At 39.2% G+C, this 25,455-nt stretch overlaps 1 protein-coding gene across 1 annotated transcript in view; it reads left to right on the forward strand.

Annotated features, from left to right (window-relative positions):
• The window catches only part of CD109 (CD109 molecule), a 121,396-nt gene that overhangs the window by 45,900 nt on the left and 50,041 nt on the right, over nucleotides 1-25,455 (forward strand). The window contains exons 6-14 of the mRNA XM_069489068.1: nucleotides 8,035-8,074; nucleotides 10,354-10,438; nucleotides 18,871-18,967; nucleotides 19,226-19,367; nucleotides 20,085-20,194; nucleotides 22,588-22,812; nucleotides 23,698-23,799; nucleotides 23,893-23,955; nucleotides 24,913-25,089. Coding sequence (XP_069345169.1) covers nucleotides 8,035-8,074; nucleotides 10,354-10,438; nucleotides 18,871-18,967; nucleotides 19,226-19,367; nucleotides 20,085-20,194; nucleotides 22,588-22,812; nucleotides 23,698-23,799; nucleotides 23,893-23,955; nucleotides 24,913-25,089 — 1,041 coding nt within the window. The remainder of the gene's footprint in view (nucleotides 1-8,034; nucleotides 8,075-10,353; nucleotides 10,439-18,870; nucleotides 18,968-19,225; nucleotides 19,368-20,084; nucleotides 20,195-22,587; nucleotides 22,813-23,697; nucleotides 23,800-23,892; nucleotides 23,956-24,912; nucleotides 25,090-25,455) is intronic.

Genomic DNA, 25,455 nt, shown 5'->3' on the forward strand with positions numbered 1-25,455 from the left:
TCTAGTCGAGGGCTGATGGGCTCAGGATCTCAGTTTCCTCAGCTGTAACAGAAGGGGTTTGGATCAAAGAACTTTTTTTTTTTTTGAGATAAGAGTTTTGTTCTGTTGCCTGGGTAGAGAGCAGTGGTGTCATCACAGCTCACTGCAGCCTCAAACTCCTGGGTTCAAATGGTCCTCTTGCCTCAGCCTCCCGAGTAGCTAGGACTGCAGTCACCCCATCACGCCTGGCTAAGTTTTTCTATTTTTAGTAGAGACGGAGTCTCGCTCTTAACTCAGGCTGGTCTTGAACTCCTGACCTCAAGCTATCCTCCTGCCTTGGCCTCCCAGAGTGCTAGGATTACAGGTGTGAGCCACTACGCTTGGCCTGGGTCAGAGAACTTTCAAGGCTCTTCACAGCTTTAAAGGTCCACACCGTACGTGGACTGTAGGGCATGGACAGGGACTGGCAGGGGCAGGTGGAATGAGGCTCTGAGCTAGGCGACAGAGCTGCGGAGTCGGGAGCCTGCTCTTGCCAAGTGGAGGGATTACAGAGAGTAGCAGTCGAAGAGAAAGTTGGCGGAGTTTCTGGGCTAAGCTGTGGAGGGTGTTGGATATCAAGCTACAGTTTTTAGATTTCATTTTGTAGACAGTGGGGAGCTTTAAAACACTTCCATATTTTACTTTGAATCTTAATCAATGTTACAAATTCATATAAAACTTCTGAGGACAAAGAGAACAAAATGTATATGAACGAGTCTCTCGAATTATAAAAGATAGAGAATTATACATTTTTTATTTTCCTCTGATTATAAAAACAATGCATGATTAAGGTAAAAACATCCAAACATTATACATTAGAAAGTATGACACCCTTGTGATAAACTCCCAAACCAAAAAAAAGAATCATTAATATTTGTTGTCTTCTTCTTCATTTTTGTAGGAAGTTTTTAGGCAATAGTATGACATGATTAAAGTAGTATTTTAAGATCATTTTGTGGCAATATGTGGAGTGATTAGAGGGAGAGAAACTCAAGTCCAGGAGACTGCTGGGGCTTAGTATCCTTGTTTAAGAAATGTATGATCACTTTTCATGTTAGCTTCAGTCCAGTCTGAAGGTAGTAAGGGACCGCTTCAGGGAAGCAGCAAAAATGAAAGAAGAATGGATGAATTCAAGAACACTTTAAAGGAAGAATCATTAGGGTGAGTGACTGATCAGACTGTGAATGAGGCAAAGGAGAAAGGGGAGCACAAGGTGCCTGGGGATGTCATGTGTGGGTCTTTGGGAGAATCGTAAGCTCCCGAGAAGTCAGGGATGGAAGCTGGGCTTGGGGGAGAGAGGTGAGCGGGAGGTATTTGGACTGTGCTGTCAGAAATCACCACACTTAGGAGCTAAGAAGAGAAGTCACCAAAAGCAATGGAGAAAAAACAGCCAGGCCCGGGACGAGAGAACCCAGAGGGTGCGGGCACAGGGCAGAGGGAGGAAATTCATGTTCCATTGTTCATATTCTTACTTAACATATCCATATTAAGTCAACTTCTGTGGATCAGTCTAGAGCTCTGTTTCTGAGGGAAAATGTCCTATGAGTCAGAAATTGGGATACCTTCTGCATCCCCAGCCTTTCTTAACAGGAACAGCTGCCCAGTTTGTGGTTCCCAGTTATTTTATGTTTAACTGTGAGGTTGAACATTTATTACCCCATAGGTGCGATAAAAAAACACATTGTTCTTTTGCCATTTAGTCCTGTTCTTTGGGACCAATTCTTTCTGACTCCTTGGATGTAATGTCAGGCAGATCCCATCATTTTTATGGTTATTCTTTGGTAACAAAAGGTCTTGTCATTTTTGGTTACATTCACACGCACGAAGCAGTCTGCATTGAGTAATTAATATGTCCAGTCCAGTAACATAAAGTGCCCTTCTCCCAGCCTGGGTCTTCTTTGGTCTGGCTGCCTGCCTCTGACTCATTAGGCTGCCTTCAACTCCTCCAGATTGCATTAGGTGGAGGAAAAAGAGGTGAGGGGTAAAAAAAAATCCTACTTGATGTATGAGTCGTATGAGTTTACTAGTATTTGTCCCACAAAAATGGCAGTTTAATATCATTCAGTGTAATACTGTTGTCATCCGCATCAGAGCTCTCTGGGCTTAGCAGACATTTAAAACTAATACCTTTCCTTCTTAGAACTCATTTGTGGATTCTTTGCAGCACACTTACTGTTGCTGGGAGGTCTTTTATCCAAAGTGCCCTGGATGCTTTTGAATCTGTGTCCTCCAACTGGCAGCTCAAAACTCTGTCTTCAGCTCCCAGTTATCTAGGTGCATACCTCTAGCTTCCCTTCCCTGAGGGTTTGCATTATCCCTCCCGAGGCTGTTTTGATCAGGACAGAAAGCAGTCCCATGCTGACTCACTCTTTTTTGCATATCTAGTTGAGGGAAAATGCTCATGCTTTCTTTGCTCTGTGACACTCAGGAGGTGCAGACCGTCCCCGACACAGCAGCTCTGCATAGCTCCTCACTGCCAGTATTTTGCTTTGTAGATTTCTCAGGTGTCAAGAGCCTGCTCCCTGACAGCTTGAGGATGTTCCCAGGGACACATATCCAGCTCTCTGCATCCTTCTGTTGAAGCCCCTTTCTCTAGATTTGAAGTGAGGGGAGAGCAACTCTTACCTAATGTCTGGGGATGGGGTGGGAGCCACTCCTGGCTCATCAAAAGCTTTTCCCTAAAATTCTCTTCTAGTTTATTTTCATCTTGACTCTTTTGTGCCCTCCCCCTAGGTGAAGGGTTAAGAGTTGCAAAACCAGTTTTTGGAAACCTCCTTTGCAAGTCCTGCAAGGCAGTCTTGCACCTCACTTTGGAATGTAGACATAGTTGGCATGTATTGTCTTGAAGGCCAAAGTCAAACGGAGTCAGAGATAGCTCCATTTTAACATCCTGTGATGTGCAGATTTAAAAAATTCAATGCCTTTCTTAACCTTTAAATAAAAAGTAAATCCAGACACTGGCGATCAGTGCTAAAGCAAAGTATTAGAAAATTGAAATGATCATAAATTAACATAAATGTACAAACAGAAATAATCCACCCAGCACCTTAATTTTGTTTCTGGCATTTCTTTTTACTTCAGAAGCAAAAGTTAAAAGAAACTGGCCTGCATTATTTTATTTTATTTTATTTTTTATTTTTTTTGAGACAGAGTCTCACTTTGTTGCCCGGGGTAGAGTGTGGTGGCGTCAGCCTAGCTCACAGCAACCTCAAACTCCTGGGCTCAAGCGATCCTCCTGCCTCAGCCTCCCGAGTAGCTGGGACTACAGGCATGTGCCACCATGCCCGGCTAATTTTTTTCTATATATTTTTAGTTGTCTAGCTAATTCCTTTCTATTTTTTTAGTAGAGATGGGGTCTCGCTCTTGCTCAGGCTGGTGTTGAACTCCCGAGCTCAAACGATCCGCCCGCCTCAGCCTCCCAGAGTGCTAGGATTACAGGCGTGAGCCACCACACCCGGCCTGCATTTGAAAATATATTTTTTTAGTGGTCATGTAGTGTGCCATATTCCTTCAAATTTGTTAAAATAGAAACTCAAAAGTTGGATGGCTTCATGGTTAGAGAAGGAAAGTTCCATGACTGGAATACATGGTTTTAGTAATTCACGTGTCTCCAACTTGTACTCTGGTCATAGCATACTGCTTAAAAGGGTAGTAAAAATAATGTTTTCTCTCATCCCCCTTCATTTGACTGATTTCATAACATACACCCTCACAGTGAATGATTGACTTGGGAATAGGGGTTAGAGAAATGACAGATTGTTGAGAATGCCTACTGATTCTTATTTTCTACCTCTGCTTTAGAAATTGCTTAGAAAATGTAATCAAGGCAGGCTCACATCCAATACAAACAGAGAGTGAATATATGTGCTTCAGAGCAGGTTTTCCAAGGGAGAGCTTTCCCCATGGAACAGTGACCATATTGGGGAAAAAAGAGCTCTGAAGACATTGATGAGTTATGCCTTCTCTTGCCTGGGGAGGTGTTTGCTTAGAAAACACGCTGCCCAAGTATTTAAGCCTTCAGGTTAGCCTTTCTTCCCGGTTATTGGCAGAGTGAATCAGCATAAACTGTATTTGATGAGCTACAATTTAATATAAAAACCCATTTTGAAGCAAATTAAATTCCTTTGAAACTGAAGGAAAATTGTTTAGTGAAGGAAACTCGTACTTCCTACAAAAGGCCTGGGGTTTTTTTTGCTCCATGTTTTTAGTTAAGTTTAGTTTAGTTCAGCTAGAACTAACGTAGAACAATTTGAAAATAAATTTTATTTCTTTTTTAGACCAGGTGTCAGCAAACCCTGGCTGAAAGACCAAATCCACTCTGACACCTGTTTTTGTAAATAAGGTTTTATTGGAACATAGTCATGCTCATTTGTTTACACATTGTCTCTGGCTGCATTTGCACTGCAAGGGCATTGTTGAGTAGTTGTGACAAAGACCATATGGCCTACAAAGCCTGAAATATTTAATATCCAGCCCTTTACAGGAAAAATTTGCTGATCCCTGTTCTAGATTTATGAGAGTACTCAGTATCAGTGTTTTTGTGGTTATATATGGCATAAATGTCTACTAATTCTCTGAATTACTATTAATTTTAAATATTTCAGTATCTTCTGTACTTGATTATATATTTTGTGAACATAACTAAACTCACTGTGAAAATCGGTATGACCTATTTGTCTAATGGTTAATATGTTGAACATTGTAGAACTTCTGTATTTCAAATCCCTTGGACAGTAAAATAATTTATTTCTTGGTTTGCATTTTACCACTTATAAACATCCCGGGAAGACTTTGTGTGGTGCAAAGCACACGGTCAGCACTCAGTTACAAAATAATTTCTTGATTTAGTGGAACAATTTAAAATGAGAGCGAAAAGAAGCACTTTCCGTCTTCTCTTTCTCTCGTTTTCCATCATGGCCGGCCTCTTCCTCTCCGTGGCATTCACGTTCCTTTCAAATAAAGGGCAGAGAGTTAAGGTTACTCTGTGGCTCATTTGCCTCTTGAGAGTAGTTTGATCCTTCCCGAGAAAAGGTGATTTTAGTGTCTTGCAGGAGATGCTGTCTGATAACTGCGGCTGATCTGATGAGCACCCGAAAGAACCAGCCTGGGACAAGACGCGATTCGTTTATTCATTTATATTAATACGTAACTTTATTCAACAGACATTGAAGACATGCTGATTTAGGTGCTGTGCTCTGAAGGATTTCATAATGTCCTAGAAGCATTGGACACAAAGCAGATAATTACAGTATATTGTGTTAAATAAAATGATTGGGTTATCCACAGAATATTATGGGAAAGAAGGGAGAGGTAATCAAGCAAGGCTACTTGAAAGAGGCTAAATCTAGATAAAGAAATCCACACATTCTGTAGGACATTGAGGTGGAGATGTACAGCAGGCAGATTTGAGTCTGAATCTCTGGGTTGAGGTATGGGCTAGAGATAGTGATTCTGGTGTCTTCCGTGTAGAAATGGCAGTTAAAAACATGAGAGTTGATGAGAGTCTGGAGAGTGGGGAGAGCCTTGGGCTCAGGATAGGAAAGGATCGGACAGAGAGACAGGAAGGAATCAAGGAAGGAGTCAGATACTTAGGAGTACCAAGGGACAGAAGACTTGAGAACATTTACAGACTGAGGGCAAGGAGACAGTCAGTGGAAAGATGGGGGAAATCCAGGATTGATCAGGGATGATTGGCAAGGTAGGAGGCAGGAGGGGAGATGGAATTTGTTTCAACTATAATCTAATGTAACTACTTACGTGTTAAACACGTAATTACCTAAAACTTGGTTTCCAGGCTGTTGTTTAAAGTAAGCCCAAATAAAAGAGTTAATTTTCTAATATGTAAAAGCTAGTAGTTTTTATTTAATTTGGTACATATATATGCAGCATTTATTTTGGACCAGGCACTACGGTAGGTTGGCACCCTGTAGGATAAACTATGAGGGGTACAAAAATGATCCAGTGCGGACTTGGCGCTCAAAGAACTTGCAGTAGGATAAGCGGTATCTCTAAATATTTATGATAAAAGGTGAAAAGTGACAGGAAAGGAAGAACTAGGCTTAGAGGGCAGAGATGTTGTTTTTTAGATTGGGGATTCAGGGAAGCAGTAATACTTGGGTAGGGATGGAAGTATGTGTGGGTCAAGAATAGGGAAGAGTAAGAGCCAAAGCACTGTGCATGAAACCCCAGGACAACAGCAGTTTGAATTATTGCTCTCGACTATGTCTCCACCGCTAGACCCTCTGATGCGGAGGACTGTAATTTATCTTTTTAGCGCCTCATATGGTGTTTTGCATGTAGTACTTACTCAGTTAATGTTTGCTATATGAATTAAACTTGACAAACAGAGACATTATCGTTGTTACTTATTCCACAGTCTTCCCTGTGCTGGCGTCAGTAATAAAGCAAAAATTAATTTAAAGATTCTTGCATTCTTACATTCATCAGTAAAACAGGCAATCTAGGTAAATTACCTTCTTGACTTGATTTTTTGAGGATGACAGTTTAGAACTTATAAATGAATCAAGTACATGTAATTTATAACGTTACTGTATATGACATGAAAACAATTTAAGATAGAAGCCACAAATGTTAATATTCTTAAGACTTTGATCAAAACAACACAATTTCTTCGGGATCTTATTTAATTGACAACATTGAAGCCAGGTTTTAGACTTTTTTTTTTATTAGCATGTAAGTAGTTACATTTTTTAATTTTTTAAGTGAACCAGAGCCTTCTTTTAGGATTAAAAAATAATTTCTCGGTGCTTTAGATTAACCAAGAGTGCTTTTAAAGAAAAGCTAATATTTTATAGTTGCATCTCTGTGTTTGCTTTGATAAATTTAGGGAATCAAATTTAGAATACAAATTTCATTAGTGAAATTACTTAGCTGTTTTGGAGAGGTTTTATTTATTTATTTGTTTATTATTTTAAAAAATTTATCTTTCCAACCGCCAAGTAGAACCAGATGAAGAGTTTCTATTTAATGTGTTACCTTGATTTAGAATGGACAGTTAGAAATATGAGAAGTTAGAAAAATGATACATTAATAGGCCACATATTTTCTAGTTGATCTTGGAAAGAGAAATAATTAACTGTCTCTGTTAAAATAGGGTAGGATGTATTGATTTAAGAGTTATACTAGAAGGCCGGGCGCGGTGGCTCACGCCTGTAATCCTAGCACTCTGGGAGGCCGAGGCGGGTGGATTGCTCAAGGTCAGGAGTTCGAGACCAGCCTGAGCGAGACCCCGTCTCTACTAAAAATAGAAAGACATTATATGGACACCTAAAAATCTATATAGAAAAAATTAGCCGGGCATAGTGGCGCATGCCTGTAGTCCCAGCTACTCGGGAGGCTGAGGCAGTAGGATCGCTTAAGCCCAGGAGTTTGAGGTTGCTGTGAGCTAAGCTGACGCCACGGCACTCACTCTAGCCTGGGCAACAAAGTGAGACTCTGTCTCAACAAAAAAAAAAAAAAAAAAAGAGTTATACTAGAAAATAATTTGAGGAATTGCAAAGCTGGGGGATGTTGGCCTCTGAAGATTTTGTATCCTTGATTATTTACAAATATTTGAATTGTGTATAACTTCATTTTTCCGTTGGTTTTTTGATAATGATACCCAAAACATATCTGAAGTTATTTCTTGTCAGTTTGACATGTGTTATCCTTGTTTCATAAATTACTGAGTTATTTAATCTAGTTCTCATTTCATAAATGATGGAAGTCGGATTAAGCAGTTTGTTTAAATGACCTCAGTGAATTATAGGGACAGGTCACCTTTTTATGTTAGTGAATTGGTAAGAAAAACTGATGAAATCTCGTAGGCTTCATGTTGCAGTTGACTAAAACTAAACTTCCATAAATTAAAATAAACTGTTTTGTTTATTAAATCATCATAAATGTCACTTAAATATTAATTTTCTAAATCTTTTTTATGCAGGTAAGTAAGCAAGCAAAATAATTAAATAAGAACTCATATATTTTCTTGTTTTTTTTTTCCCTTCCGTCCAATAGGACCAGGCATATTATCAGTCATTTCAGGTTTCAGAATATGGTAAGAGTTCCTCAATTTATTTTGAAAGAAAAAAACATTTGTTACTTTCCACAGAGATAACAGAAATTTTCAAAAGATGTATTATTTGAAGTAAAAATTCCAATGGAGGTAAAATCCTGGTGTTCCTTACAGGCCTAAACATACTTTTTCCTTTGCAAAAGCTTTAAAAATCTCATTATGAAGAAAAAAGTAGGAAAAATATCACCTATAGTCCCCTTATGCTAGTCTTTTTCTTATGTACAGTTTTTCTACTTTGTTGTGATCGTAAAATACTTAAAACTTTGCACTTAAATAAAGCCAACAAATTATTTTTCATTTGGTTGGCTCTGGTAAGGACAGTCTGTTTAACTCAGGTAAATCCTCGTGGCAGGTGTCAAGCTGATAATATCGCAGTTAGAAACACATACATAGATGAAAACAGTGGGACCCACCTATTTTGTTGGTGGATGGAAAGGAAGGAAAGATGAAAGGAAAGCATTGGAGATCTGTATTAGTTTATAATTTGAGTATTTTGAGGTCACACACATGCTTTTTCATTTATTTTGTGCCACTTTTTGAGACTGCATTTCATTTAGGCAATGGGAATTCTGGAAAGTATTAATAGTTTGCTCACACCTCTGTGGCTCAGGCTCATGCGTGTCATATAGTATTGTCAGATCTGAGGCTTGTGATCACCTAGAACAGGGATAAGCAAAGTGTTTTCCTATAATCGGCCACATAGTAATTTTAGGCTCTGTGGGCCATCTGTCTCTGCCATAAGTACCCAACTTTGCCATCGTAGCAGGAGAGCAGCCATAGATAATATGTATGTGAATGTTGCCGTGATGAAATAAACTTTATTTTATGGACATGGAAATTTGAATTTCATATAATTTTCATGTATCATGAAATATTATTCTTCTTTTGATTTTATTCGACCAATTAAAAACTGTAAAAACCATTCTTAGCTCATGCTCATCATAGTTTGTCCAGTAGGGGCCACTTGCTGTGTGTGGTTACTGAGCACTTGAAATGTGGCTAATCCAAATGGAGACACCAGATTTTAAAGATTTAGTATAAGAAAAAAAGAAAGAAAAACAGTTTATTAATTAATAATTTTTTATTTCACTTACATGTTGAAGTGATAATATTTTAGATATATGGGGCTAAGTAAAATATTGCAAAAATTAATTTCATCTGCTTCTTTTTACCTTTTTTTTTTTTTTTTTTTTGAGACAAGGTCTTGCTCCATTGCCTGGGCTGGAGTGCAGTGGTGTCATCATAGCTCACCACTGCAACCTTAAACTCCTGGGCTCAAGTAATCCTCCTGCCTCAGCCTCCTAAGTACCTGAGACTACAGGCATGCACCACCATGCCTGGCTAATTTTTAAATTTTTTGTGGAGATGACGTCTTGCTCTGTTGCTCTGGCTGGTCTCAACCTCCTGGCTTCAAGCAATCCTCCCATCTTGGCTTCCCAAAGTGTTAGGATTATAGACATGAACCACCATGCCTGGTGTTTTTACTTTTTAAATGTGACTACTAGAAATAAAAAGTTATACATGTGGCTGGCATTTTATTTCTTTTGGACAACCCTAATCTAGAAGAATAAATTCTCGAGGACCAACATGTTTATAGACTATTTTCCTATCACATTGTGGTGGTGCTGGGTGGTTATATGTTGCTGAATGCGATATAGTGGAGGTGGGGAATTGATTGCCAATTATGATGTTTGAGGAAGGGGCATTTTAGTCTCCTTGCTGGGGGATCATAGTTGATCCAAGTGACTTTTCTGGCCTTCATATCCTACTGGTCTAGAGTCTAGGAGTGTCTTGGTACATTAAGGACCTTTAGTCTTGCTTGAAACTGGAGGTCTGCCCTATATTGTTGACCCACTGGCCTTTTGGATACTTCTATTGTGTTAATTGAATGATGAGGTGCCTTGTTATGAGATTTTAATCTAATTTCCTTGGTCAGTGAAGTTATAGAAAAATAAAGTTCTATAGACTGGAAAGAAACATGAATTTTCTTACTCTGCTAGAATGCTTTATGTCAAATATAGTATTAGTATTTATAAAATATTTCATATCTTAATTATGTAAAACTGACCAAAGTGGGACTTCTAATTTTGGGTGAAACAAAGGGCTTCCCATCTGTGCAACATGTATTTGAATCCTAATGAATTTAAGTTTAAATGGTAATTATCAACTGCTTCAGAACAATTTTATTTTTTATTTTATTCAATGGAATATGATAGTGAAGTAGATTCTTCAAAAGATTTACCCTTGCTTTTCTTTTCCAGTATTACCAAAATTTGAAGTGGCTTTGCAGACACCATTATATTGTTCTATGAATTCTAAGAATTTAAATGGTACCGTCACGGCAAAGTAAGTATCATTTTTCTGTTGATATGGCTCTAAGCCATTATAAAACTGTATGCCAAAAACTGATTATATACTCCAGAATGCTAGCACAATTTTTTTGCTCATTAAAATATCCTAGTGGATAGTAAAAACTATCTGTAATAATTAAGCGTGGAATAGATCAGTACAGAGAGATCTGTAGCCATCTCACTGCTTCTAAGCCGAGCCAGTCCTAAAATATTTCCCACGGACTACTGTCTTTCTAAGACTAATGAAGGGATTTACATTATAGGTAGTGCCAGATTTTTTTTAAAGTTATATCTTTGTTTATTGCCCATTCAGATGACATGGAGATGAAGTAATTTATCTCTTCTTTAATCTTATTTTTTTTCTGTTGCTAATGGAGGTTGAGCTCTTGGGGGAGGAAGTTGGTTACTTACTGCAATTAGCTTATGAGTGAATAATCCACATTTATCCATTTCAACATATATACACAGAGAATTCCAACCCACCCTGCATAATAGCTGTATGGTTGCTCTCATGCTTGGGCAGCAGAGCATTTTGTTTTGCTAAAGCAAAAAGGGTCCCTGGAGTTTCAGACTAATGGTTCTCCAAAGTGCAAGCTGGGATTGCCCTCAAGTAATTCAAGGACTAGTCTCTTGTAGCTTTTATTTTTGATGTGTCAATATCTGTGCTTTGGTTTCTGAAATGTATGTGGTTTCACAATTTGTTGCTAAGAGCTATTAATAATAAAAGCTGGAGCTCACCTCAGTGCCATCTCATCACCGTACTCTTCTCCGGGTGAGCATTTGTGGCAGTGGCAAGTGACAGGCAGCACAGAGTCTGCTGGCAGAAGCCAGTCCACAGATCAAAACCCACTAAGGACTCCTGCTTTAGATTCTGTTTGGAAAAAATCATGTGAAACCCATGTAACACAAAGGCAAAAGTGTGTCTACAATTTGTACCAAGTTAGTTTTCTGTCCATGTCAACGAAGAGGCAGCTTCCAATATGAATTTGAGTACTGTGGATGGATTAATGGTTTAGAAAACACGTGAATGCCTGCATTTTACATAGTTGTTATATTGTACTTGGTCTTTGCCAAATGTTAAGCATTCTGAGTTTGATTTTTCTTTTTTTTATTTACTTTTTTACTTTACTTTTTCTTTTTCTTTAATTCATTTATCTTTAATGTTCCTGAGCCTCCCAAAGAAGAGACCGAGTTTTATTTTATTTTATTTTAATTTTAAGAGACAAGGTCTTTTGCTCTGTCATAGCTAAGAGGAACTTCAAACTCCTGGACTCAAGTGATTTTCCCATCTCGGCCTCCTGAGTAGCTGGGACTACAGGTGCGAGCCACCATGCCCAGCTAACATTTTTTAGTTTAGTTTAGTTTTGTTTTGTAGAGATGGGGTCTCCCTAAGTTGTTCAGGCTGGACTTGAACTTCTGGCCTCCCAAAGTGCTGGGATTACAGGCATGAGCCACCATGCCTGACCCTATTTTGAATTCTTTTTTTTTTTTTTTTTTTGAGACAGAGTCTCACTCTGTTGCCTAGGATAGAGTGAGTGCCGTGGCGTTAGCCTAGCTCACAGCAACCTCAAACTCCTGAGCTCAAGCGATCCTCCTGTCTCAGCCTCCCGAGTAGCTGGGACTACAGGCATGCACCACCATGCCCGGCTAATTTTTTCTATATATATATTTTAGCTGTCCATATAATTTCTTTCTATTTTTAGTAGAGATGGGGTCTCGCTCTTGCTCAGGCTGGTCTCGAACTCCTGAGCTCAAAGGATCCGCCCACCTCAGCCTCCCAGAGTGCTAGGATTACAGGCGTGAGCCACCGCGCCCGGCCCCTACTTTGAATTCTTGACGAATGCTTATAAAACTTGGTACAAATCTGCACAAACCATTGTACCCACTGAGTGGGCGCAAATTCACATAAACATTGTGTGTGGATCTAAACAATCCATATCCACATGAGTTGGGTTGAATCTGAGTATCTTCTTTGGTTCTGTTTTATTTTTTTTGAAGACAAAGGGTCATGCTTTGTCACCCAGCTAGAGTGTGGTGGTGTCATCGTAGTTCGCTGCAACCTCAAACTCCTGGGCTCCAGCGATCCTCCTGCCTTAGCTTCCTGAGTAGCTGGGACTACAGGCACATACCACCACGTCACGGCCGGATTACAGAACGGGGGATGAACACATAAACATAAAGAAACAAACAGACACACAAAAAACAGACACAGAGACGCGAAGACGGTTCAAGGCTGCAGCACTGAAAAGCGCCAGTCGCTTTATTTTTATACTTTCTGCCCCGCAGCTACTTCCTGGTGCATGACTTTCTTTGATGGCTTGATGTAACCGGTTCCATTCGTTAAGAGTGATTGCTCAAGGGAGGTGAATGTTTGCATCTCAACCTCCTGACCTCATCACTGCGTGCAGACAAGGAGACGCCCTGGCTTGCATGCAAGACCACAGGCCTTTGGCTATCAGTCACAGGGAACAGGTTATATGATCAGCAGGCCGTGTGCCTACCTATCGATCATCTACAGACCGTGTGCAGGACCTACTGATCTCTGGCCTCAAGAAGCCAGTTTCACCGACTCTGGGCAAAAACCAATTTCCTGCCCAGGGGCGGCCCCTACACCACCATGTCCAGATAATTTTTCTATTTTTTGTAGAGATGGAGTCTTGCTCTTGCTCAGGCTGGTGTTGAATTCCTGAGCTTAAGTTATCCTCCCGCTGTGGCCTGCTGGTGGTTCTGTTTTTGGTTTTCAGAGGTGTGCCAGGGATTTAATGTACTCAATTAAAACAGTGGTTCTTAAACTCTGTTCACTCCAGAATATATATATATATTTTTTCTCCAGAATATTTTACAGGTAATTTTAGGAAGTTATGGATCCCCTGAAGCCCCACCATTGGCACCATCCTCCCCTAGCCTGATAGGCACCCTTGTAGTTTCATCACAGCTCTCATGGTTGAGCCTCTTTGAGACACTAACGGTTGAGAATGACATGACAATTATGTTGGCCTCCTGGCGTTTCTTTAGTTTTCACCGTATTGTATTCTCATTGTTTTCCTTAGTATGTGTATCAGGTAAGGTTCAACCAGAGAAGCAGAACCAGTGGGAGATATTTAAGAGATTTATTTCAAGAAATTGGCTTATATGATCATGGGGATGGCTAAGTAAGTCCAAAATGCACAGGGCAGGCTGTCAGAAAGGGGAGGGGAGGCTGGAATTCTCAGGCCCGGTGAAGTTGCTCACACAGGCTGAATTTCGTACTCTGTAAAATACCTTCACCTTAACACTTAGATTAGCATTTGATTGAGTCACTGGAGACTTTAGCTTTGCGAAGCTGACACACCAAAAAGGCCTTCACAGTATGTTTGGTTTGTCTGTTGTGGTTCACGAGGCTCCTTGTTGCCATTTAAAGTTCTTAGATCTGGCTAGTTCTGATGATTGTCCAGTTTTTCCTTCCTGTGAAATCTCCTTCCTTCAGCCTTCAGTTGCCCAGGAGTGATGTCCACGGTGAGGCAAAGGAAGGCAGTTCTTCTCTTGCAGGCGGTGCCCGTCTTCTGGGTGAATTCAGAGGAACAGCCGCCCCTATGGCCTGGGCTCCTTCCCTCTTCACCCCAGCTGCCATGAGTGCAGTTTCAGTAGAGTCTTCTTTTGCCTCCAGGGTGGAGAATCAAGACTGAGAATATAATTTGCAATTTTGCAAGATTAAGGAAATCTTTTTGACCTGAAGGATCTTTAATCAGTCTGTAAAATTTGGCATGTAAATACTGGCATATACTATTCTATAAATACTGTGTCCCAAGAAAGGTGAAAATGATTATCTTCCTCCTCCTCCTCCTCCTTATCCTGACTGTCTGTCATGATGAAAGCAACATCTCTTTTTCCTTCAGAGGCTCATTCCTCCACTTGGGCCTTGGATACTGTCTCCTATCAGGAGAATCCCAATTCTACTTCCTCTTTTGCTTATGTCTCCACTCCTTCCGTTTGGTATTTTTAACCTTTTGTTCTTTAGTGGCGTCTTCACTCTGTGCTTAATCACTTGGGTTATTAAAAGAAACAAGCCCTTCCTTGACCTCCATGCCTTCTTCCAGCTCCTGCTCTATCTCTCACCTTTTCTTCATGGTCACAGTTGCATTTTCCACTCCTTCACATTCCATTCATTCTTCCGCCACCTGCAGTCAGCCTGTCACTCTCACCAGGCCATTGAAACTGCTTTCACCAGGGTCACAAAGACTTCCTTCTTGCTCAGTCTTGGTGGGTACTTTTCTAGGTTTTTACAACTTTTTTTTTTCCTTTTGCAGCAGTGGACATTGTCCACTCCCATTTCCTTTCTGGTTTTCCTTCTTTCCCTTTGGCTACTCCTTTGAGCCTCTTGAGGGCAACTCTACATCTTTTAAAAATTCTTATTAGAGCTCCGTCTTTGGCTCTCTTCTTTCTATGCTCACTTACTCAGATTTTTCTTTTCCATGGCCAGTGGTTCTGCTACTGTTTATAATTTAATGATACCTAAATCTGTACCTCCAGCCCCACGTTTCTTTCTTGAGGTTCAGAACCTCACATCTCAATGCCCAACAGACATCTCCCACTGTGTGTCCCTCAGGTGTTTTAAACTGAACATGTCATCTTCCCCCAAACATGATTCTTCTCCTGCATCTCTGTCTTGGTGGACGGCACCACCATCTGTTTAGCTGCCCAAGTCAGCCGCACTCTTCCCACTCCCTTGATTCGTGTAGCCAATGGGCATCGATGCTATTGATTCCGTCTCCTTAGTCTCTCTCCAATCCATCCACTTTTCTCCATTGCCACTTCCTTGATTCAGGCCAACATCATCTCTCTCTCCTCAACTACTATTGCAGTTTCTTAAATGTTTTTCCTGACTCCAGTTTTACCTCTTCCAATCTTTTCTCTACTTTGTATTGAATTCCTCTTTTTTTTTTTTCTGAAAGACAAATGTAATTTTATCACTCTTTGCATGAAAATTTTTAGACCATTGCCTTGAGGGTGAAGTTCAAATTCTTTAGTAAATCTTATAGGGTTCTTTTCTAGTTTCGTGTCTTTTGAAACATCCCACCCAACCCATTTTCTACCATCCTAAACTCTACTCTCAAATTTTACTTGTGGTTCCAAGAATGCAAAATGCTTTTTCTGACCAATGGGCCTTGACACAGGCAATTTCAAGGCTTGCTACCTGTCCCTAACCCACTATGCTTATGCCTCTCCTAACCCTAGTCACATGGTGCTGCAGTTTGCTAGTCCACCTCTTTGAAGGTGGCTCTGTGTCTTGTTTGCTCCTGCACCTTGGTGCCTAGTACAGGGCCAGCCACAGAGTAGGTTTCCAGGAAATATCTATTGAAAGGACACATGGGTAAACAACATGACCCTTAAGATTTCAGTTCCAAGCAGCATATAGCGTAGCAAAGGTCTCCATAGCACATCAAAAGCCTGCTATTTGGAGTTCTGAGGATCTAGGAAAAAACAAACTCAGTTTCTTCTAATACTGTCATTCAACAATCAACACAGAAGGCTTCTATGACCTTTGATTTTTAAGAAATGTGTGGGGATTTCTCCCCATCAACAACCAACCAGTCAGTTCTGCAGCAGACACCAATGAGGTGTCCTCTAATTCAAATCAATTCTGACACTGTCTACCTGGAAATAGCGTCAGATCATAGGCAGAGAACTCAGCCCAAAGACTGCCCCTACTTCAGACGCCCATCACAAGTCACAGGTTGTCACCTCTACTTCTGACCAGTTGGCTATAACTTCCCCTTAAGGTTTGACTGATTTACAAGAGCAGCTCACAGAACTCAGGGAAACACTCTACGTAGAGTTACTGGTTTATTACAAAGGATACAGATGAAGAGATGGAGGAGATGCATTGGGTGAGGCATGTGGGAAGCAGCTGGGAGCTTCCAGGCCCTCCCCTAGCACCTGTCTAGGAACCTTCGGCTATCCAGAAGTTGTCCAAACCCTGTCGTTTGGGGTTTGTATGGACGCTTCATTACATAGGCACGATTGATTAAATCATTGGCCATTGGTAATCAACTCAACCTTCAGTCCCTCTCCCCTCCCCAGAACTTGGAGGGTGGGGCTGGAAGTTCCAACCCTTTAATCATGCTTGGGTCTTTCCAGTGACCAGTCCCCATCCTGAAGCTCCCTAGGGGCCCCAGCCACCAGTCAACTCATTACAAAAAGACACTTATCACCTTGGCGAGTCCCAGGATTTTAGGAGTTGCATGTCAGGAAACAGGACGAAGACCAAATATATATAATATTTCACAGTATCACAGGAGTGAACTAAATTGAATTGTATGAGCAATAGATTTGGTCTCATTACCAAATTAGGGGATAGAAAGTAGGGCCTGAAATCAAGTTGTTCCTTGGGTGTGTTTTGAAAGATGAGCTCTGTTGTCTTATTTGGATGGTTGTTATTAAGTTATAGAGATGATTTTGTGAATATTTATTTCAAAATAGCTATTAAAATCCTCTCTATGAGTGTATGATAAATAATTTAGGTTACTACTCTGTTAGTAACCATCTAGTTCATCAAGGCTATAGTTAATGTGCAGAGCATTGCTAGAAATTTCTCTGAGAAGAAGCTTAATAAGCATTTTTTAGTTTTGAAATCTTTAACTGAGGTAAATAAAAAATAAAAACATGCATTTATTAGCCTTGATGTGAAACATCTGCTCGTTATTCCCACCTCATTAAAAATAAACAATAGACTCTTTTCCACTAACCACAGTGGGTTCTCAAGGATTGTAAAGAAAATAACATAGCACATATCTATTTTACTTCCATTTAGCATATGTCTATTTTACTTCTATTTAACTCCTAGAGATAGTAGAATACGAAAAATATTATTTAATCTAGGTTTATTAAACTATAATTATTATTTAATGAATTGCAACATTTGTGTCCTGCAAATAAAGTGGAAAAAAAGGTAAGTGGGAAGAAACATGAATTATCCTGATAGGTTCACTTTTTAGATATTATTTTATAAACCATTTGTGCTACAACTGTTTTCAGAAAAAAAATTTTTTGTTTTGTTAATAGTATCTCAGAATATATTTGATTTGCTTTTCAAAATGTTGCCAAGCTATTATTTTATGAATAATCAGTGTATCTCAAATGCTTCCAGATTCTGTTTAGGACAATAATTCTCAGTATCCTTGTTTCACAATCATTATAATGAACTTGGTGCCTGGAAAGCTAAATCTGCTTCACATTTAAATAAAAATAAAAAATTTTTATGTCCGAGAATACTTTAAATTATGTCTGGAGTTTAAAGCTCCTTGTACTATCATGTGATATAACTTTTAAAATACAATAATCTGGTATTCTAATTTTGCTTTCATTGAATCTTTAACAAGATATGAGTAATATCAGGTTTCGAAGATTCTTGAATGAGTGAATTTGATGCTAAAATTCCTAACCAGGGTTTCCACTAACTTTACTGTTTTCATTGGAAGAGTGGTGCATTTGAAGGTGGATTTGTTTTTTCCTTCTTAATTTTGGAATATATTGTATTTTAGTATTTGCCTTTTGGTTGAGTTGATCCAGATGAGGGGCAGTTTCTGTGTTCAGTTAATGGATTCAGGAAGCAGCAGTTTACTGCTATGATTTATAGAGTGCAAAGCAAAATTGACTTCCATGTTTGGCTCAGCATTTCACAATAGAGATGAAAGCAACCCAAGAAATGCATTTAAAAAAGGCTTTCTGGCAGAAAAATGTTTACCAAAGATTGCCTCTCCTTCACATGAAGAAACTTTCCCATCATGAGAAGGGATACAGTTAATACATAGAGTGCAAAGTAGCTGAGAATGATATTCGACTCAAGAAGATAAGTTTGGTACTGTGGGCTAAAAAAATTACTTTTATTTTAAATTTTCCTACAAAAAAGCCAATTTTTGACAGCCATGAGCACATTTGGTGCTCCAGAATATGTGGTCTAATAAACCCTCCCAGCTAATAGTGGAACACGCAGCAATAGCCCACGGTGATTTCAGCTAACATTTGAAAATCTTCAAAAACTACTAAGTTTCGAGTGCCTACAGTAAATGGGCCAGTCCAGATTTCTAGGAATGAAAGATTTTCATAATCTTTTAGAAATCTTTGGACAGGAAACTGTCACTTTCAATTATGGTCAGATTTTCTCTGGGGTCTCTCAGATAGAGAGAAGCTGGGTAAAGTATGTATTCTGAATTGTTTTAAGGTGCTAAAGTTAAAAGTCTTCCCATTTTGGAGACTTAATTTCAATGATCATCACTTATTAAGGACATTCCTTGCTGGGTTTAGTTTTAAAAATTTGTAGCAGGAGTATGTTTTTAATGCAATTCTTTTATGCTGCATTGCTAGTATATGCTACTGAAAGTAATATTTTCATTGTGTTCTGCCAATATCAAGTTGATATATAAAAAAACCTTTATTTATTATTTTCAGGTATACATATGGGAAGCCAGTGAAAGGAGACGTAACGCTTACATTTTTACCTTTATCCTTTTGGGGAGTGAAGAAAAATATTACAAAAAAATTTAAGGTAACTTTTGCAGATATTTTATAACTTGTAATGGGAAAAAAATGTTTACTTTTTCTAAAAATAAGATTTTGTATTGAATTGACAAAAAATTGAGTGTAAGAAAATCAAGAGCTTTCCAGCATTGGACAAGTAAGAATTTACCCATTTCTAGTTATTAAAATGTTATCAGAGCTATCATGTTGTAACTTAGTTTGAGTTTTCTTTCTGAAATTTGAATTGCTAAAGTGAAAAATGTAATTGAACTTTTAAATGAAACAGATAAATGGATCTGCAAACTTCTCTTTTAATGATGAAGAGATGAAAAATGTAATGGATTTTTCCAATGACCTTTCTGAACACATGGATATGTCTTCCCCTGGGCCGGTAGAAATTTTAGCCACGGTGACAGAATCGCTTACAGGTTTGTAGACTTCGAAGTGAAGGTAAAGAAAGCTATTTATGTGGTGTTGCTCTATGACCTTTCTTATTGTAACTGGCGTTTTCATTTGGGAGCATTGTTGCCTTTCTAAAGATGCTATTTAATGTTGAAATTGTCATGACTGTTAACTGGTCTAACTTTCAGGATGTTTCGTAATAAGGGGGAAACTTATTTTCTATGAAAAGTCTGTACTTCAAACACATGTGATAGTTATTTGTAATTTTTTTTTCCCATTTCTATTCTTTCTTTTCAGCCTGAAAACTACGTGGAAAGGCTTATGTTTTCAGTTGGCTATCTTCTTCTATTTTTTTTTTATTTAAATCACTTAACATCTTCTGGATTCTAATTTGCTCCTAGACAGTTTTCTCTTTTAATAAGAAGGTAAAGGTTAATTGCTAGGGCCTTTCTATTACTATGTCAATAGCTTTAACCAATCCCTGAAAGAGCAAAAGACTAAGGTGGCCTTAATCTGCTGTTGTACGTCACTGCAGGAGGATGGCAGCAATGTACTGGGAAGGGGTCCATAGAGGACATCATAGGACTCTGTGGTTCTCTTAGTGTCAAAGCCAATGTAGGAATGAGGTTTATGTGACCTGATATCTTAAACCCCTTTAGCAAATAGTTTGGATGGATTTGATGGATAGAGGCTGTTGGCGAAACATTAATTTTGTATTCTAAATGGTGCAATTTCCAAAATAGGTATCTCAAGAAATGCAAGCTCCAATGTGTTTTTCAAGCAACATGATTACATCATTGAATTTTTTGATTATGCTACTGTATTGAAGCCATCTCTCAACTTCACAGCCACTGTAAGTTGGTGTATTTATTTCTAGTCCATAGCAGTAAGTTCAGTTTAATGAAATAGAATGGTGTTATTTTTACTGCTTTTATAAAAATTAAAGTTAAAAGGCAGTAGATTACTTTTTTCTCTTTAGATATGTGGGACATGTAAAATTGTTTCCAAGTGACCTTTGTCTAATTTTTCTAAAAGAGTAGTCTCCAACAACAAAAATATTTTTTTGAAAATGCATTTAACAAGCAGTTTAAGTTAGATGTGGATCGTTACATTGAAGCTTTTATTTATTAATTGAAGGAATCAGATAGTAGTCAAAAAATGGATTTTTATGATGACTAATTTTAGTTCTAGCAAAGATGTAGCATTAAAAACCTATCAACAGGCCAGGTGTGGTGGCTCACGCCTGTAATCCTAGCACTCTGGGAGGCCAAGGCGGGAGGATCGCTCCAGGTCAGGAGTTCGAGACCAGCCTGAACAAGAGCGAGACCCCATCTCTACTAAAAATAGAAAGAAATTATCTGGACAACTAAAAATATATATATAAAAAAAAAATTAGCCGGGCATGGTGGTGCATACCTGTAGTAGTCCCAGCTACTTGGGAGGCTGAGGCAGAAGGATCGCTTGAGCCCAGGAGTTTGAGGTTGCTGTGAGCTAGGCTGACGCCACAGCACTCTAGCCCGGGCAACAGACCAAGACTCTGTCTCCAAAAAAAAAAAAAAAAAAAGCCTATCAACAAATCTACTAAATTTTTTGAGATAGTGTTGAACTACCTTTTATTAATTGAGTGAATTTTGACAATGTGCAAGGCATGGTGCTGGCAGGGCTTACGCAGAGCCAAGAAGGACTCAGTCCCTACTCTCGAGTTCACAGTTTTTGTGATGGTGACAAGAAAATATATACACAGCTATAATTCAAGTCAGAATAAGATTAGTGTCATGAATTAATTTCCAAAAGGATTTAAAGCAGGGGTTGGCAATCTTTTTCTGCAATGGGCTAGGGAGTAAATATTCTCAACTCTGTGGGACATGTCACAGCTACTCAGTTCTGCCCTTATAACATGCAAGTAGCCACAGCCAACAAATGAGAGTGGCCATGTTCCAATAGAACTTTATTTATAAAAATACTGGATTGGCCCACCTTCTTGCCATAGTTTGCCGATTCCTGATTTAAAGAAAGGAGGGGTAGCTTCTTGTTGAGTGGGTCAATAGAAGTTTTAGGTAGTTCTTGATTTCAGTCATCTTAATTATTTAGACAGTTTGAATAGCTAAGTGAAAAAAAAAATGAGGCTGCAAATGGTAATTTCTGAATGAGCAGAGTGAAACAATGGGAGTTCAGGGAGGAAAAGTTGGCTTTGGGATAGGGATGGTGATTATTAAGGGACGCTTTATGGAAGAGGAAGCTCTAAACTATTTGTTTAAAGATTAGTAGGGTTTTAAATGCTTGGGCATGGGGGTGGGAGGTGGGGAGCAAGGTGAGCTGAGACAAGACCAGGAAAGCTCTGATTAGCAAGTTCAGGGTATCTTTGGGACCTGTGCAGTTGCAGCTGAGGGCTTGTGTCGGGGGGTGACAAAACAGGAGAAGCTTGGGGAGTTGTAGGGGATTCTAGGTGTCTAACTTACGTGTTTGGTCTTATGCTCTAGGCAGTGAGAAGCCCAGGAGCCTTCTGAACATGGGCGGGAGGTGGTGAAAGCAGTGTTTGAGGACGAGTGATCAGGGTTGTGTGCAGGAGGATGGCAGCAGCCTCGTGGTGGTGGCTGTGGGTGGAGAGGATGGAGGAGAGAAGTATCGGATTTGGCGTTCATTGGATTTGGGAGGTGGGGAGAGGGATGGAAAGTTCAGAGATGTAAAGTCTGACAGAATCGTGATGTTAGCAAAAATAGGAAAAGCAAGGTGGGTGCTCCATTTTAGATGTGTGAATTTGAGATGACTAAGATATCCAAGTAAAAATTAGGAATTGGAGGTATTGGGGAGGAGCTCTGGATCAAGATGAGGATGGGAATTTTGGACGTAGGGTGCAATCACAAAGAGCAAACTAAGCCTTAGGAGTACTGAGACCTTTGAGGAAGAGAGAAAAACAGATGACTGATAATTTGGCAAATTCCCACATTTGGAGAGAGGGAAAAAGAACCAAAAATACACTGAAAAGATTCAGAAAGAGAAGTAGGAAGCAAAGGAGGTTGTGTGGAGCCGTGGAAGGCAAAGGAAGCCATAATACTAAGAAGAAGGTGGTCGGTGGTGTCGGATACCTTTAGAGATAGGCCACTGAGTCTGGAGTTAGAGTGCCACCAATAGTTGTTGAGAGTTCAATTTCGTGGGAATAATTCAGATGGAAAGTGGATTCAATTGCGCTTAAATCCTTTGCTTCTCTTATTACCTGTTTTTAAAATGTCTTGTTTTGACCATTAGGTGAAGGTTACCCGTTCTGACGGCAATCCACTGACTCCTGAAGAAAGAAGAAATAACGTTGTCATGACCGTGGCACAGAGAAACTATACCGAGCACTGGAGCAGATGGAGCAGTAGAAATCAGCAAATGGGACCTGTCCAGACCATAAATTACACTGTCCCCCCGAATGGAATCTTTAAGGTTGAATTTCCAATCCTGGAGGATTCCAGTGAGCTACAGTTGAAGGTGCCATCTGTTTCCTGTCATTATGCCACGGCAGCAACACCAGTACAATTGTAATCTTGTGGTAGGCACTCAGCTTGGCAGAGCTCAAAGTGCATAGGAAGTGGACACATCTTTCTATTTAAAAAAAAAATGGAGGAAAGTGTTAAAAGTAATTTAATGACCGTGGCTCAGGGCTAGACTGAATGTTTCCTTGTCAGTTCACTTAGAAGGGCACAGTAAACTATAGCAATGTGAAGATACGATGGAGAAGCTCCTCAAACCCTAGGTTGATTTTCAGTCATTTGAAATTTTATTTTGGCAGGAGCTGAAATGAAAGAGGAATATATGTTTTTTTACACTTACATACCTTCGTTGAGCTCTCTTTCCCAGAACGGCTTGTCTGAGACTCCTCAACCATTTCTGCCACCTTTTGCTTACACAGCCCTGCCCAAGTCAGGGCTCTGGCCGAGCAGGGTGCTCCTCAGATGTGGCCTCTTTGATTTTTACTCTGAGCATTGGTGGATCTAGTGGGGTGGTATAATTTTTTGCTTGTGTATGAGCTGTGTGTCTTAAAGAGAAGAAAAGAATCCCTTTCCCATTGCATTCTCTCTTCTCATAGTGTTTCCGGAAAAAATACCTTTGTTTCTGAAATAAGCCAGGACTATGTTTTTTTCCTCTTAGGTTATGACAGTGAAGGCCCTTTCCCATGTTTTAAAACTATCAGTTTCTTTGTAGTACAGGCCATAAAATGATGAAGTTCCAATGTCTGGTGAACGTATTAATATTTTTTCTGCCTGAAACAAAGTGAAAGTGAATTTGGCTTTCAGTAATTGTTCAACAGGTAGCATCTTTTCTCAAGGTATTACTAAAGATAAACATTTATAGCTCTCTTTTCTTTTGTTATAGGCCTTTTTTCTTGATAGCACAAGTAGCATGGCAGTGCATGGTATGTTTACTTCTCCCAGTAAGACATACATCCAGCTAAAAACAAGAGATGAAAATATAAAGGTAATTCTTACAGCTCACTTGATAATTATTAATACAACATAATGGGCTTTCTTGCCTTTCTTATGTATGTATTAATTAAGATATTTTTTCTAGGTGGGATCACCTTTTGAGCTGGTGGTTAGCGGCAACAAGCGGTTGAAGGAGTTAAGCTATATGGTAATTTCTTACAGAATCTAAATTTATGATCTATTATAGAATCATCTTAAGTGTTGCCTACCTATGTCTACACTGAGCTTACTAATTTTTAAAATTTTGCCTTACACCTTTTTAGCCTGTCCTTTTTATATTACAGTCATATCTTTTTTCATCCTTCACCTATATTTGTATTTTCAGTTTAAAATGGATAATTAAATCCTGTATTATGTTTAAAATCTAAATTTCTATTGGGTAAACCACATATATTCATTGTAGAAAGTTATAAAATATAAGAAAAACAAAAAAGAAAATAAAGATTGCTCTCCATGGCCTTGAAATTTTGCTAATCCAGCTCTCCCAGCGGTGCCCTGTGTTCCTTCCAATAAAAAATGGGTTCTTTTTTTAAATATATACATATATATAGTTTATTTTATTGATTTTGAGATAGAGTTTTGCTCTGTTGCCTTTGCTCAGCTTAGCTCACAGCAACCTCAAACTCCTGGGCTCAAGCAATCCTCCTGCCTCAGCCTCCCGAGTAGCTGGGACTACAGGTGTGCGCCACCAGGCCTGGCTAATTTTTTCTGTTTTTAGTTGTCTGGCTAATTCTTTCTGTTTTTAGTTGAGACAGGGTCTCGCTCCTGCTGAGGCTGGTCTCAAACTCCTGACCTCAAGCTATCCTCCCACCTTGGCCTCCTAGAGTGCTAGGATTACAGATGTGAGCCACCACGCCCGGCCAAAAAATGGATTCTTGACTATGAAGCTACTGTTGTGTCAATCAGTATCACTTTAACTTTATCATTTTTTGTTTCCCAGAAAATACTCTCTGTGTTTGTCAGGGAGGTTTTTTGTATCCAAAAGACTTTGAAGCTGGTTTAAGTCAAGAATTTGTGTATATCTTTAAAATTATGATAAACATAGCTTCAGCTGAGATCCTATTAGTTTTAGCAAAAAATTTAACTCACCTATTCTTCTTTTCAGGTAGTATCCAGGGGACAGTTGGTGGCTGTAGGCAAACAAAATTCAACAGCGTTCTCTTTAACACCAGAAAATTCCTGGGCTCCAAAAGCCTGTATAATTGTGTATTATGTTGAAGATAATGGGGAAATTATAAACGATGTTCTAAAAATTCCTGTTCAGCTTGTTTTTGAAAATAAGGTAAGATTTAAAGTAATGATGTTTAAAAGAAAACTTCATATTAATGAAGTCTGAGAAATACAGTATTTCTTTATAAAAGTATCATTAAATGGAATTGGTTAGAAATTTATACTATTCATTTCTAGAACTGTAGTTGAAGCTCCTCATATTTAGTACTGTGTAAGTATTTTTGCCTGTAGAATCACTGGGCACTGAGGGTCTTATTTGTAAGATGTTCCTGGCTGTAGGACTTTAACTCAAATCCGTGAAGCCTTTTCAGGATTTTTCAAAGGGTTGAGTAAATACTGCTTTGGCATGGAACTCCAGAAAGTCCAGTGGCAATACAGAATTCCTGTGGTGCTGATACTGGTGTGAGAGTGAAACGAA

This window comes from Eulemur rufifrons, chromosome 15 (genome assembly GCF_041146395.1).
Source record: "Eulemur rufifrons isolate Redbay chromosome 15, OSU_ERuf_1, whole genome shotgun sequence".
Classification (NCBI taxonomy): domain Eukaryota; kingdom Metazoa; phylum Chordata; class Mammalia; order Primates; family Lemuridae; genus Eulemur; species Eulemur rufifrons.